Genomic DNA, 19061 nt, shown 5'->3' with positions numbered 1-19061 from the left:
TTGTTCCCGCGAGCAGGCCCAGACCCGAGTCACAACCACTTTCACTTTTCCTGCAGGGATTTCCACCAGCCCCTCATGAAACCAACAAGAACAACACACAGGTGACAGCATGGCAGAGGTCCCTGGTCTGCTCTGTTAGAGAGTCAAGAATGTGTAAAGGAAAAAAACCGACACTTACCTTCAGAGCTCAAATGTTTTGTCATGACCAAATCAGTTGCCCTAAACAGCCTATGCAAAACAGTAACTTGCACTGTAATAACCTGCAATCACTCTGCTGGAAAATCCTGAAGATTCCCTGGTGAAATTTCCTGAAATCTCCGATAGCTATTGCACAACCCCGGAAAACATTCTTAATTTCATATTTGCTTCTTCCAGCAGGGAGATACATCACATGATGCTGGTAGTGCCTACGACTGACTATCAAAGGCAAGAGATGAATTCCAAAAGGAAACATTTCTGCCAGAATATGTATTTAATCCAACAAGATTAAATCAACAAGGTTATCCAGAGGTTGGAGGCTGAGACTTGGCAGATGTCAGAATTAAAATACATGCATTTGAAAGAAGTGCTACCAAGTAACTTGGTGTGGTGGCACCACTTCTCATGTGGCAAATCCTCCACTATGGCTACCTAGTTTAAGCCTGTATGTCTAAATTTAGAGCTGAAAAACAGGAAAAAGGGCTGAGGAAGGGCTAGCATAGTTTCTTGCTGGTGTTACATGTTATACTTGAATATAGTTATTTTCTTTAAGAACAGGACAATTTGATGTTTAGCCTACTTTATGACATGAAGCTTTGGAGAACATTCCACCACAAACTGCCCTGTTTAATTTCTCCTTAATTTGGAGACATTTCATTTAATTAGAAATGTCACAGAGATGTGCAACAGTGATCAGCATTCTGAAACTTCTAGCAGGATGCCATCATATTTTTTTAAGTTTAAAGTCCCTTTTCAGAAAAGCTGTATATAAAATACATGCTGCTGAGAGTATAAATCAGTAGATTTGGTGCCAACTTTCACTCCAAGGCAGGAATTCTTTGAGGCAGATGTGAACAACACACCCACACCCTTGACCACCGTCTATTTCTTAATTTACATGGCTTCAACTAATACTTTCTCAAGCTTAGCTTTCTACTCTTGCCCTATCATTTTCATTCAATCAAATGTTTCCAGCTGCTCGCTCTGACCCTGGCTGAAACTGTATCTTTATTTATGCCTGGTCCTTTTCTGCCCTGTTCATCACTAAAATCCTTATGATGCAGATCACTAGAGGTGACCTTTGGCTCTTTTTTTTGGTCTCGTCTACCTGTTGGCTATTTTCTCTCGCATTTTAAGACTCCATTTCTCAAACCATGGACAATTTAATTTTCTAGGTATTTATGAAAACCAGCAGGATCATATTTTTCTTTTCTTTTGGTGGTTTATTTGTTTTTGTTTGTTTGTTTTTTTGGTTTTGGTTTTTTGTTTGTTTTTTGAAGTTGGGGACAGCCTTGTAAAGTAAAATTCTGCGTGGGTATCTACAGTTTCCCAACATGATTATTTTACATCCAGCTGAAGTCTCCATTTCCACCTCTTAAAATTCACACACACACTTCAGCTGTAAGGATTTTTCTTTTTCCTTTGTGACGTTACTGTTTCCTACTCAAATCCTTCTGTCATAGTTATTCTTTTCGTGTCAAGGAGTAATCTTTTATCTGCTTATGCAGTGAGGTCCCTTTACGATGGTTGTGGTAATACAGATGTGAAAAGATGGTTAGCTTTGGTACGATTTTATATCTCATCCACAACTGTGAAGTATCCCTACTCACCCTTTACTCACCAATCCATAAAACAGCCACCTAGTACACACAGTAAACCCACTGCACTTTTCATACTCACAAGTTACTTTGTTTTTCCATTGGCACTGTCTGAAGGAGAAATTAATTCCCATGCCAACACCTTGGATATAGCCTTTGATAGGGGCTTCTTGCTAACCGTGTGAAGACTTTATGAACGTCTGCAGTTAGATCTCAGTATATTGCTGCTTAAACCCTCCCTTTTGAATTGATACTACCTCAACAGCTCATCCATCAGAAAAGACTACTATAGAAAGTTCTCTTCTCCCAGACAGCCTGGGATGTTTTTTTAAATTAAAATCTCATTTCATGACAATCTATTCAATACAAGTGATTGTATTGGCAGTGCTTTGCACTGAAGCAGTTTTACTGAAAAGATCCTTTATTTTTTCATAAATAAAAAAGAATATATTTTAAACTTTTTTCACACATGAACGTAAAAACTCTGAAAGCCTTCAGAAATTAAAATTAACTATACAAAAATTGGGCTATCAATGTTAAATACTTAAACTTTTGTTACCACTAACTAATTTGTATCTTCTATTGGTATAAAAATCTTCATAGTAATGGGTAATACAACATAAGAATTTCCTTTAACTGAATGTATTCACATTTTCAATATATAGTTTTTCCAAGCAGGTCATATCAGTCTATGCCTTTCTTTTTCGTGTAGTTCCATTAAGTTCTGAAGGGGCCATTTGCAGCACTTGCTGTTGCTGCTGCTGCTGCTGCTTTGTGGGACAGGAGAACCATTCTTCTGAGCTAAACAAAAATAAAAGCACAGTTGCTTATAAACAAAGCTTTTCTCTTACATATATATATATGTAATACATATATATAACACAGAGCTCCCCTTAGTATAAATAACATAAACCCCAAATCTGTGCACAGCTTATTATTTAATTATTTTGTTAAAATGAAGAATAGCACCAGGCTAATATTAGATACTTTAAATACATAACCATTTCAGTTCTATATGTAGATAAAAATTAAAATAGTAACCAATACAAATAATAAAGAGACATAGTAATATAGTGAACACTTGTTCAGAGATTCACAGAACACAACTGGATAAGATTTAAATAATCTTAAAAATACGACCGTAGTTCAGCAAAGAATGATGTAGCCATGAGGATGGACATGAGAAATGGAAAAGTCAGTTCCATGTCACTTTAAAGATACAGACATACAGATTTCCCAGATTTTGTGTGTGTGTGTGTGTTCAAATGCTCCTTAGCCACAGAGGGAATGCAGAAGAAGATACACAGGTAAAGAGAGAACTGTGTTAAATACTTTACTGCCAGTTCAGCTCAGATAGTTACTTAGAAAAAGCTGTGTAAGTATGATTCTTTATTCTGTAAAAACAATTTTTTCTCTGTTTATCTTTCCAGTATTTGAAATCAAACCTGAAAAGAGTTTATAGACCAAGCCATCTCAAATATTTCTGGGGTGTAACAGAGTTGAATATACCAGAAAACACAGAGAATGTGAATGCTAGAAGATGCCAATCAGTCAGTTCATAAAGAGAAACAGAACTAGAATCATTAAGCAAATCTTTATATTAAGCTTAAATAGCAGCAGAAATTAAAAAAAATGTATTGAAAATCAGTTTTATGCAAACTCTACTAATTGTTGGTTACTGCATACAAATATGAATTAAAAATATGCAAAATAAACTAGTTTTTGTTTTGAATTCAGGATATGAGAAAATAATGACTAGATTCAGAACAGACTTACCTATACAATTTTTTCACTGTTTCTCTTCGCATTCTTTTGGGAGGTATAGGAGTGTCAGACATATCTAACATTATAGGCTGAAGTAATGACTCAGCGCCTTTATCTGATAAAGCAGGAGTCATACCTATGAAAGAGTTGCAAATCAGAACAACAACAAAAAAAAATTAAACCCGCTGGTTATAAATGGGCCCTCTAACAGATAGAGTTAAACCTCTGAAGTAAGGTTTTAGATATGCCATAAATTTTATGGTTACCTTATGTCTCAAACCAAGTTCAAAGGTGACAGATAAAACTATCTGCTTTACTTATAACAGTCACAGAGTAAATGTTGATTTTTTAAATATATTTTGAAATATTGTAAATTATTTGATATTTACATAAAACCCACTTCTAACTCAGAAATACTATCCTTGCAGACTTAGGGGTGTTTCTTTTTATAGCACAATGTTTTGATTGTGTTTCCTTAGCAAAAGCCATTCAGCCAGCCACACAAATAGTTATATAATCTCTTATTAGTGAGATCATAGTTTCATGTTCACAAGACACTGACTGACCACATTGTTATTATCTGAACACAATACAGGACAGTGCTGCTCTAGGCACTATCTACACCATCATAGTACTACATACAGTTTTTCTGTTCTTTCCTTAAAGTGTGACATCTCTAAGCTCTTAATGTTAACAATTTTCCTTCATAGTTTGTACTTCTTAGTTTGCAAGAGCAGAATACATCTGGTTTCAGTTAAGTCTCCTTTAGGACACCAAAATTATAATACAATAACCTACCCAATTTCTGTTTTACTAGCTTGAGGCTTTTCTCTTGTTCAGCAAGTTCCTGTTTTTTCTTTTGCATTTCTGGCGTGTTCAGAGACTGCAAATGTAAATCAAGGTCCTTATTCACATTATCGAGTTTAACCACTGCTGCACGGTATTGCTGAAGAAGATCTAATGGAAGAATAAAATAATAAACCACAAAACAATAAATATGTGGCCATTTTGATTTAGAACGCTAACAAATACAATTCAGACAATGTATAAATCCACAAGAAAACATATATTTCTAAAGCACTACTTAAAAAACACACGAACTTATAATGGATTGGTAGCTGTTATTAAAATGACTGTAACGGGAGGCAAAAAATTACATCCAATATTTTGATTCCTCTTTTCTTTTTGAGCCCATATCTTATTTCACAGTACCAGCAAACTCTGAAAATTATGTGGGAAACTGGTATTACTTTACACATCTTGTCCCTTGTGTCTCCAAACAAATTCTCTACCTTTGATGACACTAAATGCTTGTAGTATGCTTTGCTTTGAGCACTACAAAGCAGAAGCTTGTATTGCTGACTTGAATTGTATTCCACCTTGTGGACCAAGAGAACATTTATCGAGTTTCACTTTGTCCTACCTACGGAAATCTAATCAAGTAGACTCAGAAAAACAAGGGTGTAGTTTGTTGACAAACCTTTTTCCTCTTTTAACATATGAAAAAAGAATTTTTCCTTGCCCAGGCACTGAATAGATCAAGTAATAAAGGAAGGGTTCAAGCATGTCAGCCCAGGCTCATTCCTTTTACTTTGGTGAGTGTTAGGTGGCTTGCACCAAGCTTAACTGAACACTAAGTACCTACTTTCCTTTTATGCTACAAATGTTGAAAAAGAGCATGTCAAAACTAATGCTAAGAGTGAAATTCAGTTCAAGACAAGTCCTGTGTAATGAGATGGATGCTGTCCTTTAAACAGAATTTTACTATGATTTTCCTTTAAATGTCTAGCATCACTCCAAGTGAAATTAAAACATGCCTTTTTCTTTTACCATGATTACATGATTACAGAAAATGCCAGTTTAATTTATATGGTAATAATTCAGTTCAACAATTGAAAATGTGTTGATAGACAAACATAAAGTGTCTTAAATGCATCAAATTTTAGCCTGTGGCTGACATGCTTACTATGTTTACCCTATATATAATAAATTTTTTACTGAAATGCCAGTAAAGATCCCTTTAGTCCTTATTTTTTTCCTCCTTCAATTGGTTAATGTTAAGTAGTTTGTTCATATATAAGGCTACTCCAGTAGGTGCATGTGTTCTCTCTCATTCTCCCCCCAGTCCTCTCCATTGCACATTTCTAGGAATACTCTCCTGGATAAACTTCATGTCCTTTCTTTTGAAAACAAAGTATTTCATAGCATTATTATTTGTGAACAAGACTTTTCAATGTTTTACCAATCAGTCAGGTCAGCTGTTACATGACAGAAACTGCCACCTTCAAACTTAATTTATAACCTTTATTCCCAAATGAAGATTCCAAGCACATAATGAAATGGAAGTGACCTCATAAGAAATAAAAGGTACCTTCTTGCTATGGTAATAATGCAGCTGTTGTGCTTATGAAATATCCTCTCTTACAAAAACAGGAATTTTTCTACCACTGCTTCATAGAGCTTACTTGCACAGTAAGAAATTCTAAATTGATGTATGGTGTTTCCAGAGTAGAAAGACCTGAAACTTGTTTTTCAAGGATGCTAGAATTCAGTCAGCTCAAGCTTCTCATGCCTGTTGTTTGAATTAACTACCACAGCTTATAGTCCCTAAATAAGACTAAGAAAAAGAGGGAAATATCTCATTACTATTATTTTTTCTTCTTTCAGGAAATTTAATAGCTATAAGCTTTTAAGAAAAGAGAAATTCATAAACAGGACATTGTACAGGTCCTATTTCTTAAAATAACTTTATGCTTAAGTGAAGTTTTCCTTTCTGTATTACTTAAGAGAATAACAAACATAGGCAAACAATATAATTTTGGAAGTTTTGTATTTTTATGACTTCATTAACCCACCTATCTGTCCAGAGAAAGTAGAATAAAGTTTTGGCATTGGTGCTCCAAATACCATTCCTCTGAGTTTGTCCATTGGAGGAGCTTTATTCTGCAGGCCTCCAAATTTTCCATTGCTGCGAATCCTGTCACCCTCCCTCGTCAGCAAGGTAGGGCAATGTGTAATTTTTACAACCTACACAAGTATAAAAAAGATACTAAATTAGTAACTCCATGAAAAAAATCTAAGGTTTCAACAATGCTGCTGTGAAGCTTATTTTTCAACTGCAATGCAGCTTGCTCTCTAATCGAAACCTGTTTTATGAAATTACACGTCATGACTTTTGCTTTCAAGCAACAGAATGCATATATTAAAATTAAGCAGCACTGTCAATAATTATGAAGGCTAAATTTTTTTGGGGTTGTGTTCTCAGTTTTTAGCAGAACTCAGAAGGCAGAATTTAAATTTATACTGTGGAAAAAGCTTATTATCAACATATACTATGAAGCAACCGCCATCAGTACAGTTCTACATTCTTATGTAGAATCATTATTTCAATTGTAGCAAACTCATGAGCTGAAATGGAAAGTGTACCATTAAACCTAAATAAAATGGGTCACGAAGAGATCCAGTAAGTTTCACATCAAGTTTTAAGTCAAGTGGACCTGAAATTTCATCAAGTGCCTTAGACTCCTGTGTTTTATTATACATGTAGTGACTAGGAAAGTACTGAAGGACTTGCATTTAACACTAACAGCAAAAGTGAAAATGTTTATCTTTAAAAACGTGGTGCCATGTGTCAATGGCAACATTCCCATAACAGAATTTGTTAAAAGGAGGTAATTTTGTCAGTGTCAATTATAGAGATTTCATTCATGTTAAGTGCTTTGAGACCCCACAGACAGCAAGCACACTTCCCGCTAACAACAGCATTAAACTTGGAAATTATACTAAGTTTGTAATGTATTAAATATGTAGCTATGCAGTATATCTGTATTATAAAATATCAAGAATAACTGAAACCTACCTCTTTTCTGTAATGGTTGGCAGCATCCAAGTTATCTATAATGATAGTGTCACCCAAGAGCATACCAAACACTGAAAAATGTAATTTTTTGAACCATGAAATTTCTCTGCAACAAAATAACTCGAGTTTTGAAAAGTCAATTCTGAGGCATCATTATTACATCTTTTCAGATAAGTGCAAGGGAAATAGCATGTAAATGATTTTTTTTCAATGAAATTTTATTCTGAGCTTAAGATAGATATGTAATCTTCTGCTTTCATCAAAGAATTCATAAAGAAAAAAAATTAGTATGTTTAATTGCCTTTTGGCATAATTGACTGTATTTTCCACTAAAGTACTCTCTTGATATCTTTATGAAGACACACATAATATAATCCCAAATTTCAGTAAATTATATAAATTATCATCTTTTTCAAGTCCTCCTGGAATGATGAATTTTTTTCACAGTTTCTTAATATGTTTCTCAGTATTCAATGGACCATCAAAGAAAAAAAACATTCACAGGCTGATAATCCAACTGAGTTTATTCTGCTTACTCTGTTCCATACAAAGTCTAACAAGGTAGTCCTGCATGAGATATGTCAAGCAATGTGGTTTTAAATTCCCCCAAGAGACCATCTAACTTTCTGAAAATGCACAAGACTAAAAATTGTTTTTTATTAAGAGTAGAGAGGAATATTTCAATAGTGGGAATTAGTGAAGTCAAATAAAAAACTTATTGACCTAATTACAGATTCCAACTCTCCATATAAAGGAGCAGGTCTACTTAATTTAGGAAAAAAAAGTGTTAGAAAAGGTAGGTATTCTATGTTGTTAGAATTGAAATTTACATAAAAACTGAAAGCTTATTCTTACAACTATTAAAGCATAACATACACAGTCATGTTCAGTCTGCATGTACATAGATCTAAGCATTACTTTTGAGAGGAATAGGACTGGATAAACAGCCTAACAAAAAGAGTAACTTCTGCAATTGGAAATATCAAACTAATCTCATGATTGTCATTTTCTGCTTACAGGAGCTTGGGAATAAGATAATGCTGAAGTAACTTAAAAAAGAAAACAACTCTATAGTACATCTAAATAGAGAAAATGAAAATAAGACAACAAGTAGAAGACAGTGGTCATGGCTGAAATTTTCCAAACTGCTGTTTACAAATAATTAATGCTAATGTCCTCCTCTTTTTACCAGTAGACCTCACCAGGAATGTACACTGGTATTTGCAAACATCTCAATGAAGATTACTGAATGGATTATCATTTGTGATGTTTCTGTATTTAATTTTTTAAAACAAAAGAAGTTATTAACAATTCCTTTCATATCATTTACCTGTTTGACAATGTTCTACGTTATCTGGAAATGTTAACAGATCTCTGGCAAATACAGGATTTCCAATAGGTTTGAAGAAGGTTTTTCCATTTCTTAGGTGAGGTAAAGGTCTGGTTAAAGAAAGAGAAGAGTGAAGGAGAAGACAAGAAAAAAGCAATTTGTCCTTATTTCATTACTGCTTCTGACATCGAGTCAGAAATCTCAAACTGAATTGAATGCATCTTAATGCTTCCACATGAGGTGGTAAAATGATCCCAACATGATCTTAAATGTCAGTTATATTAAAGATGTTTTGGTCAAACACTGATTTTTAATGAAATATTATTTCCAGCAAATTCATATGACTAATTTTACGGACAAGTTTTAACGCACCATGTTATAAAAACTGAGATTTTGGACCCTACAAATAAATCTGTACATCAGATCTTTTCTAAAGGGTATTCTTCATATTAGCAGTCATTGTCATAAACAAAGGAATAGAAATACAGTATTATCCTTTATCTTTCAGGCAACTGAAATAGCAGCATGAATTTCTATTACTACAAATGATTTTAGGGAATGTACCCTGAAATAGGATTTTGAAAAGTTATTATTTGATTTGAAGCACTAGAATTATTTAAAAATAAGTTCCTGCTTGAGAAAACAGGTAGAAGTGAAGAAAAAAAGGTAGATTGTCTTCTCTTTTTAATAGAAACACCTTATTAGACAAAGAACATCACACAACAGTTAAAGACATAAAGCTACGATTTCAGCTAACATTTCAAGTTACATTACTGTTGCTATAGTAGTGAACCCAGAAATTTTATACATTGAATATTTAATAGGAGTAAAGTTTAAAAAACAAATTAGACAAAAAATTATTTTTTTTTTCTCTACCTGTTCCAGTCTGGGAGTGTCTTCTTGTAAATAGAATCAAGGGGTAACACTTGTTGTCGACCTTGAGTTTCATCAAAAATAGAACGAGCAGCTTCAGTCGTCAGTGTGACCACACAGTCCATGTCACTCGCCAAATGCCAAGAGATAACTTTTGCTGCTTCGTTATCCTCGATTTGAGCTAAATGTGCAATCTATACCACAGAAGTTAAAATAGTCAAAACAGAAATCAAGATCACCTCTCCTTTTCATGCTAAGCATAACAATCCTGCAACTTCAATCACACATTTAATTCCCCTGTTGATGGCTGTTAGAAGAGCTGGTCATCTGATTTGAGATAGCTATCTTTTTTCAAATACTCCTCAAAAACTACTTGCATATTCAGTTGGCTAATTTTTCATCACTACTGCTTCATGGAAACAACAAAACGCATTAGAAGGCTCCCTGAGAGAAAACTCACCTTGCCTAGAATATCTGGGTTGCCTTTTGGATAGTTTGGGAGGGTACAAGTTCTCCTTGGCTGCTTCATTACTCCTTCTTGATCCATCTTTTTTTTTTTTAGAAGTGAATCCACATACTGAATCTGAGAACGTAAGTTTAAAATCAGCAAGCATGTATCATTGGACTGAGCAGCAGCAGTAGTTACTTTACCTCAATTAAGTTTCTAATAAAAAACATTCAATAATCTGAAACAGACTTTTAATATATAGGGGACCCACTCTACATAATCTCAGAGAAGAGGGAAGGCATCTTGCTGAACTTTTTAATTACTCCTTTTATTCTTCTTTTTAATTTTTGAAGACTTCAAGGAGCATTTCACAAAGAGCTAACAGCGCTGGATTAGGGCCAAAACTGAAGAAAGTTTAAAACAGTAGAAGAGACACCCATGAATGTACAAAACCAAACCATTTCAGAAGGGGACTATGTCCAAGTCTGAAAAATTTAGCCAGCAGGAGGAACTTGGGTACCAAGATTGCAATTTAATTCTACTGATTTGTGATTAATAACTGTAACCTGGTTTTATTTGATCTAAAGATACTTGTTTACACAGGTGGGGTTTCTTTCTTTCAAAAGAAAAGAAAACCTTTTTTTAAAACTTCTTTAAAATATAATTGGATCTTTATGGGAAATTAGCAATGGGCTACATTGCCCTGAATCTTTCAAACTTATTTTTACATCAACTTTGGCAGTAACATACACAACTCTCTAATTTTCTGAAGTGTTTTCCCTTGGTCTACTTATGCCAGAATATATCCAGTGTATATTGATCAGCCTGCAATAATGCATTATAAAAACTAGCAATACCAATAACAGCAGTAACCTTAGCAGCAATGCAAAAACAAGACCAAGATATAAAAAGACCAAGACATTTCTCTTGCAGTTTTTTTAGAGATATTCACATTAACAGAAAAAAAAAAAAATCTTAAGTTTGACACTGATCCACAAATTTTCCTATGGTTTAAATTTTCATGATTTTGGAAACATGTGTGATTCAACAATGTTATATATTGATATCAGTTTCATATTAGGATTAGATTTATTTGAAAGATGTTAGTGGAGTTTAGTAAGAAGTACGCCTTACTATGTTTGTCTGTGGTAATTCAATTTGGTGCTTTTTCAGTTCGTTCTTCAAGAAAGTTTCTCTAGTTTCAGCTTCTTTAACCTGACCTGAAATCAATAAAATCAAAAGAGAGTAAGGAAATATTAGAAAGCAATAGGACACTTTTCAAAATTACGCCTGCCACAGTTGATCCTATTTGCCTCTTAATTTTAGCCCAGAATATCAGGATCTGTCCACAAAGATCTTGTGATTTGTGCATTTTCTAAGCAATTTCACCACATGTCACTCCTTCAGCTTCAAGAAGCAAAGGAGCCTAGATCTCAGATCAATCTGAGAATGTAAGCTGTTTTTAGTTTTCATCCTCAATTATCCTTCTAAATGGTTCTCCAACAGGTAAAATGGCAAGACAGAAGAGAAGAGTGCTAGCTGGCACTAATCTCTTTTTTCTGTTATAGGGGACACCACTTTTTGGACACTATTTCCTCAACTCTCATATCTGAACTGAAGCAATTTTGAAAACAAATGAGTAAACAGGTGCTTTCCATTCTCTATTCAAAACATGTTTATATTTGAAAATGTTACTTAAGCATAAAGTATAATGCTGTTCTCTAACTTACTGTCTACAGAGGTGCAAAAATATACAGATATGAAACAAAGGGTTTTTTGTCTTTTACACTGGAATTCAGGAATTTGTATTCATAATGGAAACATGCAGTATTAAAATTTTACAAGAAACAGCAGCATATTCTAATTCCAGCCTGCTTTATTTACATTAAGTGATTACTCAAAACAAAAATTCAAAATGCAATTATTAAAACAAACCTTCTGATCAACAGGCAGGATGATTTAAACAAGAAAAAAATGCAAAGAAAACTTTTTTTTTCATTTCTCCCATTCCCATAAACCACTGCCCTCATACTACTCTTCAGTTTAATAGACTATATAAAAGATTACATTTGCTGATGAAGATAAACTTGAATAGCTACACAACACTTCTGAATAATGTACAAAGAGTCAAATATGAGGGGAAAAAGTAACATTCTGAAAATGTAAGACTAACTTTTTTAGAGAGGATTATCTACAGTTCATTTCTCAAAATTGGTTTTAGGCAACTGCTGAATTTCCAGATGTATGAGCATTCACACATTCATCGCAAATATGGGAGTGAAAGACAGTCACGGGAAAAAAGAATCAGACCACCAACTTCAATTACTTCTTCTGATAATTCTGACATAAGACATTCTACCTCAAATCAAGACCCTTCATAGGAAGGTACATCCAAATAATTAGATGTTTCCCTGCAAGCTATACTCCCTTCTGCTCTCCTCTAATTACTGACTCTCAATTTCAATACTGATTTTTCTCCCCTTCTCTATATTCTCAAAATTATTAAAGGAAAAAAAGTTAAAAATTTCAAGGAAATTGATCTACATATTTGATTGAACTTACATTTCATTTCAGCTACAAGCTGGTTAGTAGTATCAAACATCTTTCTGTAAAGATCTATGGACTTAGATAATTGGTCTTTCTCCCTTGTAAGTGTTGCCATCAGCTGCTGCTTCTTGGAATCTACAGAAATAAGCATATATACTTTTAAAAGAAAATACAGTAACATAGCTCGTTTAAACATTAGCAAAAATCTATTAACCTATTACATAGTTCTTAAAAAGTATTATGGACCTAAAAATAGCTGGTTCTAAGGAAAAGCAAGTATTTTAGAGTAATTGACACACACCATTGTAAAACATAAATGAGAGATGATATGGTTCCAAAGGTTTTTTCAGAGCTGGCAGATGTGGCTCAAAGACAAGAATATATTCAGTGCTATCTCTTCCAGGACTGTCTTCAGCCAGCACTAGATTCTATTAAGACAAACAAACATACATAAGTTTATGCCCACACTAGAGGTAACACACAAAATAAACATTATTCAAATACTAAATCTTGTAAGTTACCTAACGCCTGATGTCTAAACAGCATTACTATGGTTTTAAGTATTGAGTTGGAAATGCCTTTTACAACTATTAAACAAAACTAAAATACAAAGATATAGCAGTAGCCATTTTATTATTTAAGAATTAAGATTGTCATTTTACCTGTTTAAAAAGTTGTATTATTTTTGGCTATATATTTTATCTCAAGAAACAGATGCTCAGAAAAAATCTCCTCTGTACTGTTCTGTGAGCAAGATTTCCTCACGTGAACTTCATTCAGTATGTGAAATGCAAACAGAACATTAAACAGAAAGACCTGACGCATAAATATAGAGAAGGAAAAACAAACTATTCCCAGTGCTCAGTTAAAGTTACTGCTGTTACCATGGAAGTAGACAGCAAGTCCCAAATGAATGAACAATATATATCCAAACACTATCATGAACATTCAGTTTCTTATTAATTCCTTATGGAAAAGACAAACTAAATCCTTTGTCTTTCTTTATAAACATGGCAAATATTATAAAACCATAAAGAATGATAAACAGAAATAAAATTAGTACAGGCAATATCTAAATGTGCTGTTACTTTGGGAAAGGTATCATGCATAAAATGAATAATGCTTATAATAAAACTCATACTGTTTCCACCTTTAACATGTAGAAATTGCTACTCAACTGGCCAAATCAAGAGAGAGGTGGTTGCAGCCTAAAAGAAGAGATAGATATATAACCTTCAAAGATAGTCTTCATGGCTTTCAAAAATATTGCAGCTACATATTTTATCAGAAGAAGTCTGTAGTGGAAATATCTTTTCCTTAGAAAACATATTCTAATAAAAGTCTAAACATTTTTCTTCATTAAACAAGTTTAGTATTCCTAAACCTGTGAGTAAGGGTAAATATGTCATATTATCAGATTATTCCCCTCCCCATTACAAGTCACATGAAAAGTACATTGCATCACAACCAAAAAATTCTTTCCACGTGCATTTTGTGAGTTGCTTCAAGTCAGCGAACTCAGTATAAACCAGATGACTGAAAACTGCCTGAAGAGAGACTGGATTCACTGAAACACAATTATTGCCTATGGGTGACGAGGGAACACAAGTTACTGTCAAAAGGAGAAGGATCTCATCAGGTCCCAGTAATGAGAAGGAAGAAGCACACAACATCCTCCACCCTCTATCAAACCAGGAATACATAAGTAGAAAGAAAAAAAAGTCTGCTTACCCAAAAAAAAAAAAAAAAAGAAAAAAGTCAAAACAAGCCAAATTAAAAAAAATCCTAACACACTCCCCCCTCCATTACATAGGTTGTTAACTTTGTCACTGAAGTAAGACTGGAGAATTTAGATCACAACGGAACAACAGTAGGTACATGGAGATAAAACAACCCCTGTTATTTCTGCATCAGTGAGAAGTCAGAGAAATTATCCAGTAATTTTATCTGAACTGTCAGAGGCCACCCTATGGGGTTCTTATTATCCTCAACAGTATGAAATTTGAAACACTGTTCAGTTTCCACCTCATTACCAGAGGTGTAAACACAAGATTTGCAGAAAAAAAGCTGTTTTGTTAGACCACCCTTAGCTATACTTTTGCATTTTTTCTCACCTCACCTGCCTGAGAAAAACGTGTTCACAAACCAAATAATGTATGACTCCTGAAACTTGGTTGAAGAACAAGAGAAACTCAAGAGTGTACTGTAAATCGATTATTTTATCTGATACCTCTATTTAGTCCCTGCATTTCATTTTTCTAGCTTGTTTTTAATACATTTTTTGTCACTTTTCCTTATGGATTAGAGTAGACCAGAGTTTGGCAGATTGTTCAGTGAAAAACGTTTGTCCATGTTAACTAGATGTTTCTAGTCCTTGACTGTTACAAACAGAGAACTATTTACACTGTGTCATTAAGTTTCATATATGTAGTTCCATCAAAGCAGTCAATGTACTGAACAAAATATATTATGAAGAAGTTTGTATGTAGGACCTGTAGATTTTAGGATTGTACTGAGGTCTTACTGTGGTGATTTCCAAGATGTATTTGGAGGTTTTGTGTTCATTGCTATGCAGTGTCTGCCTCCACCTGGCACACACTGATGCTGGTCTGTTGCAAAGCTGCTTCCAATGAGCAAGTCTGAAAAGGTGGCTGAGAAAATGTCTTAAAGAAAGCTGGATTCTCCTTCAGTACCCCTTCTAACTGTTTGAAGACTTCCATAGACTTCAGACTAGTAAAACATCTGACAACAATCAAATGAAGTAGTCAAAAATGAAATTCTGCTCTGTCATTCTTATATTTCAGCAAGTTGAAGAAAACAAGAAACAAATATACAACTGTTTCACCACAGGAATAGTCCTAGTGACTGAAGTTCTCTGTAGGATTTTAAGAGAGTGATTGTGACTATTCCACAGAGAAGAAACTCTACACTCAGTTGGGTTTTTTTGGTGTGTTTTCAACAGTTTCTGCTTTTGTGCACGTTTTAACTCGTGTCTTTTGTATTATATTTTGTAACAGTTGTGACAGATAGAAATCGTAGGCTTTAAAAATTTAATCTGTATTTGTTGAAAAAAAGTGACTGTGGTGATCTGACTACAGTATGCAGTAGTTTCAGAGGTATGCATGTTGGTACAGCCAGACATTAAAACCAAAACAAGGCAGTAATTTTTAGCAGCCAAATGCACCAATAAGTGAAATAAAGCATAAAAAAAAAGGTACTTTTATCTTTACTTCTTCAAATGATGATAGGATGTCTTTCTGCAAAGTATATATAGCCCCACTTAGCTTGAGAAAATGTAAAGAGAACCTGGTAAAATTTAATTACAAATGTATGAAGAGGTTAGTCTAAAGGATCTTAAGATATTACAGCCAGAAAGTATTGTAAAATACTGCTAATATTAATGGTTTAACTACAGATTGGTGAAGTGTTATTTACACGTGAAATTCAAACGCAGAAAATATTTGTCCTAGATCCCCCTGCCTGTCCCAGTCCCTAAGTGAAAGTACCTGTACACTTCCCTCACTTGGCAAGGATAAACAGTTTAACCAATGTCCATCCTTCAGGTTTTCTGAAAATCAGCAACCAAAAACAGAAGAAATAAGTTATCTACTCATCTGTATGGGAAAGCTACGATATATACTAACCCTCCACAGAACACAATGAGATGTAAGATCAACTTTGACACTGTAGGAAAATAAACCTCATTAGATCCATTGCTCATGGAGCTCCGTATTTCAGTCACACTTACAATTTCAGCTGATCCATGCTCAAATGGAAACTCCACTGTACTGACTTTCCCCTGAAACTGTGGGATCTCTATATCTTCTTCATTAGGGCTTTTAATTTTTGCTATTACTCTGCCAACTAGTTCAAGTCCAGTGTGGTTGTTATATTCATCCTGTAAGTAAAAAAGACAATAAAGTTACTTTGGTACGCGAACTGAACTAAGTAATCCATTTCTACACTGCAGTGGATTTGCATGGTAAGGTGCTAGCAGTGGGGGGCTGCAGGGCTGTGAGGACAGGTGGGGGCTGCCCCATGCTGGACAGGGCCGGTGCTCCAACTGACCCACTGCAGGACACAGCTGAGCTGTGAGGAGCTGTTGTGGATTGACTGTGACCCCCATTCCCCACCCACCTGCACTGTTTGGGGAAGGCTAGGGGAGTCTGCAGCAAAGTTGAGCCTAGGAAAGGGTGGAGCAGAAGCTGTTTCTTTATTATTTTTAGTCTTTGTTTCTACTCAAATCTTTTTTAATTGGTGACAAATTACATTAGTTTTCCACAAGCTGAGTCTGCTTTGCTCATGGTGGTAACTGGTAAATTGTATCCCTATGAACATGAAGAGTCCAGGAAACTTTATTTTTCGTAATACAACATTTCTAAGAGAAACTGTCTCCTGGAAGAAAAATCATGGAGAGAAACATCTGCAGTATATACAAGTGCTTTCCCACCAAAACCTATTCTTGAAACAAATTTTTCCTGTGGCAACAAGAAACATGTCTGACAGCAAGGACCGAACATTTAAGTTTTGGTCATCTGTACATAAATGAAACAAGATGCACCTGTTCATATGCTGAAAAATCACAGATTTACATCTTTCTTTTTTTATGAAGTTAACCTGCAAAGAAACAGCAGCAATGCCTTACAGCAAAATTAAAAATATTTTTAGCAGTCTTATATATTTCTCTAATTATGATTTTGTATGAACGTATAGTTACCATTATATGAAGGTATAAATCCTTGACCAGTGTACGGCTCGTAAGAGCTCGAACATTGGAAACTGCTGGAGTAGCTGGTAAAGAATCAGGAAGCAAGCGCACAGGGTCATTAGGTACAACTTCAACTATAATCTAGCAGAAAAAGGAAGAAGAATAAAATAAACTAAAATAAAATAAAGACTGATGTAATTAACTGCAGTTCATCTGCACACTTGGGTTGCTCAAGAAGCATTGAAACAAATACATGAGAAATTTATGGACAATCCTGAAATAAATTAGCACAACCATAAAGCAGTTCTACTAGGTTGCAAATTATGCAGTTCTGTTATTCCACCAAATTTTTGGTTATAAAAGTTAATAAAAACATATTTTGATAATCAACAGTTTAAAATCAGTAGCTATCAAAAATAAAAATATAATTTTTTGCAAAAGTTGCAAGTGAAAGTATTTGCATTCTGAATCTACAAAGTATCATAACACTTCTCACAGATGATTCTGTATTACATGCTATTGGCTACATGCAATTAATTATAGATTCAAACCTGTTCACTGTTGAGCATATTTGTCTTATCCATTGCAAAGGTAAACTGGATAATGTAAGTGCCCACTCGCTCTGGAACCACTTTATCCCTAAATAAACCAAAAATAAACACCAAGCAAACACAAGTCAGTACTGAAGTGACAAGTACGTAAGTATGCAAGCAATTCAAATTCTGAGTAGTCCTTCAACCAGTTAGAAAGCCATAATACTCTTCTTATTTAAGGCATAATACTCTTTTTTCAGCAAGAAAGCCACCAAAGTTTTTCAAGAATTAAGATGAGACTTTTGGAAGCTTGACTGAGGAAAGTCTCCTTCGAGAGTTTGTCTCTCCTAGCTGATAGGAAGTTTGTTGTGGCTCTACTGTTCAGAAATTTGCAAGTCTACTTCATTTCACTTCCTATTAAATGAGTTTTCATAAAGCTTCTAGAGCAAAGCATAGACACGTTTAGATCTGCAATAAATTCTCTCAAAATCTAATAAAATTTACATAAAATTTGAGTAGCTAATTCCTTCCCTTACTCGGATTGTTCAAAGTCGGGTAACTTGAACCACTGGCTGGTGTTGAGTCCAGTGAAAGAAAAAACTGTTTTCATTTTATCGTACAGCATTCCAGAGTATAGACTACTGGCAAAGAGCTCCTACCATCAAAACATGAAGGAAAGACCAGACGTTCTGCTGCTATAAACAAAACTTCACCAAGCAAGGAAGGCCACACGGGATCCAGAAGACCTTCACAGTGTTTAACAAGGGACAGCAGTGACTTACAAATGCTTAGAAACTTTGGAGGAGATCCAAAAAGCCAAGATTCAGATATTTCTACAAGGATGACTCGTGGCACTCTTGTACTGCTTAATAAGACTTCTGTTTTCAATATACAGCGTTTAATCTGTTTTGTTAATATATTAAGATATTTATTTCTTCTTCTTTTGTTTGGGAAGGAGTGATATGCAAGATTCCCTGGAATACATAACTTGTAAAAAGCAGAATTCCAAAGCTTTAATATTTCTAGGATAGGTCATGACTTTTTCATGTTTATATTTCATATAGAGAAGAAAGAATTCTACCTTCTTTTCTGCATTTTATCTAGCTTAAGACTGAAAGTAGCACCTGCCTTGTCAGGATGCATTAAAAAAACTGAGTTGTAAATAATCTGCTAAGGATCTCACAGCTGGACAGACACAGGCTT

At 34.5% G+C, this 19061-nt stretch overlaps 1 protein-coding gene across 1 annotated transcript in view; it reads right to left on the bottom strand.

The window, feature by feature from the left end:
- Positions 1–453: 453 nt before the first annotated feature.
- Positions 454–19061, bottom strand: part of SMCHD1 (structural maintenance of chromosomes flexible hinge domain containing 1) — a 74459-nt gene continuing 55851 nt past the window's right edge. The window contains exons 35-48 of the mRNA XM_027711313.2: positions 17877–17964; positions 17335–17466; positions 16366–16515; positions 12919–13045; positions 12633–12752; positions 11205–11290; positions 10083–10205; positions 9626–9816; positions 8750–8859; positions 7420–7490; positions 6416–6587; positions 4359–4517; positions 3573–3696; positions 454–2597 (exon numbers count right to left, since the gene is read on the bottom strand). Coding sequence (XP_027567114.1) covers positions 2486–2597; positions 3573–3696; positions 4359–4517; positions 6416–6587; positions 7420–7490; positions 8750–8859; positions 9626–9816; positions 10083–10205; positions 11205–11290; positions 12633–12752; positions 12919–13045; positions 16366–16515; positions 17335–17466; positions 17877–17964 — 1765 coding nt within the window. The 3' untranslated portion in view covers positions 454–2485. The remainder of the gene's footprint in view (positions 2598–3572; positions 3697–4358; positions 4518–6415; positions 6588–7419; positions 7491–8749; positions 8860–9625; positions 9817–10082; positions 10206–11204; positions 11291–12632; positions 12753–12918; positions 13046–16365; positions 16516–17334; positions 17467–17876; positions 17965–19061) is intronic.

Source organism: Pipra filicauda, unplaced genomic scaffold (genome assembly GCF_003945595.2).
Source record: "Pipra filicauda isolate LSUMZ 115617 unplaced genomic scaffold, ASM394559v2 scaffold301_size890592_pilon, whole genome shotgun sequence".
In the NCBI taxonomy this organism is placed as follows: Eukaryota; Metazoa; Chordata; class Aves; order Passeriformes; family Pipridae; genus Pipra; species Pipra filicauda.
This window is presented reverse-complemented; position numbering and strand designations above follow the sequence as displayed.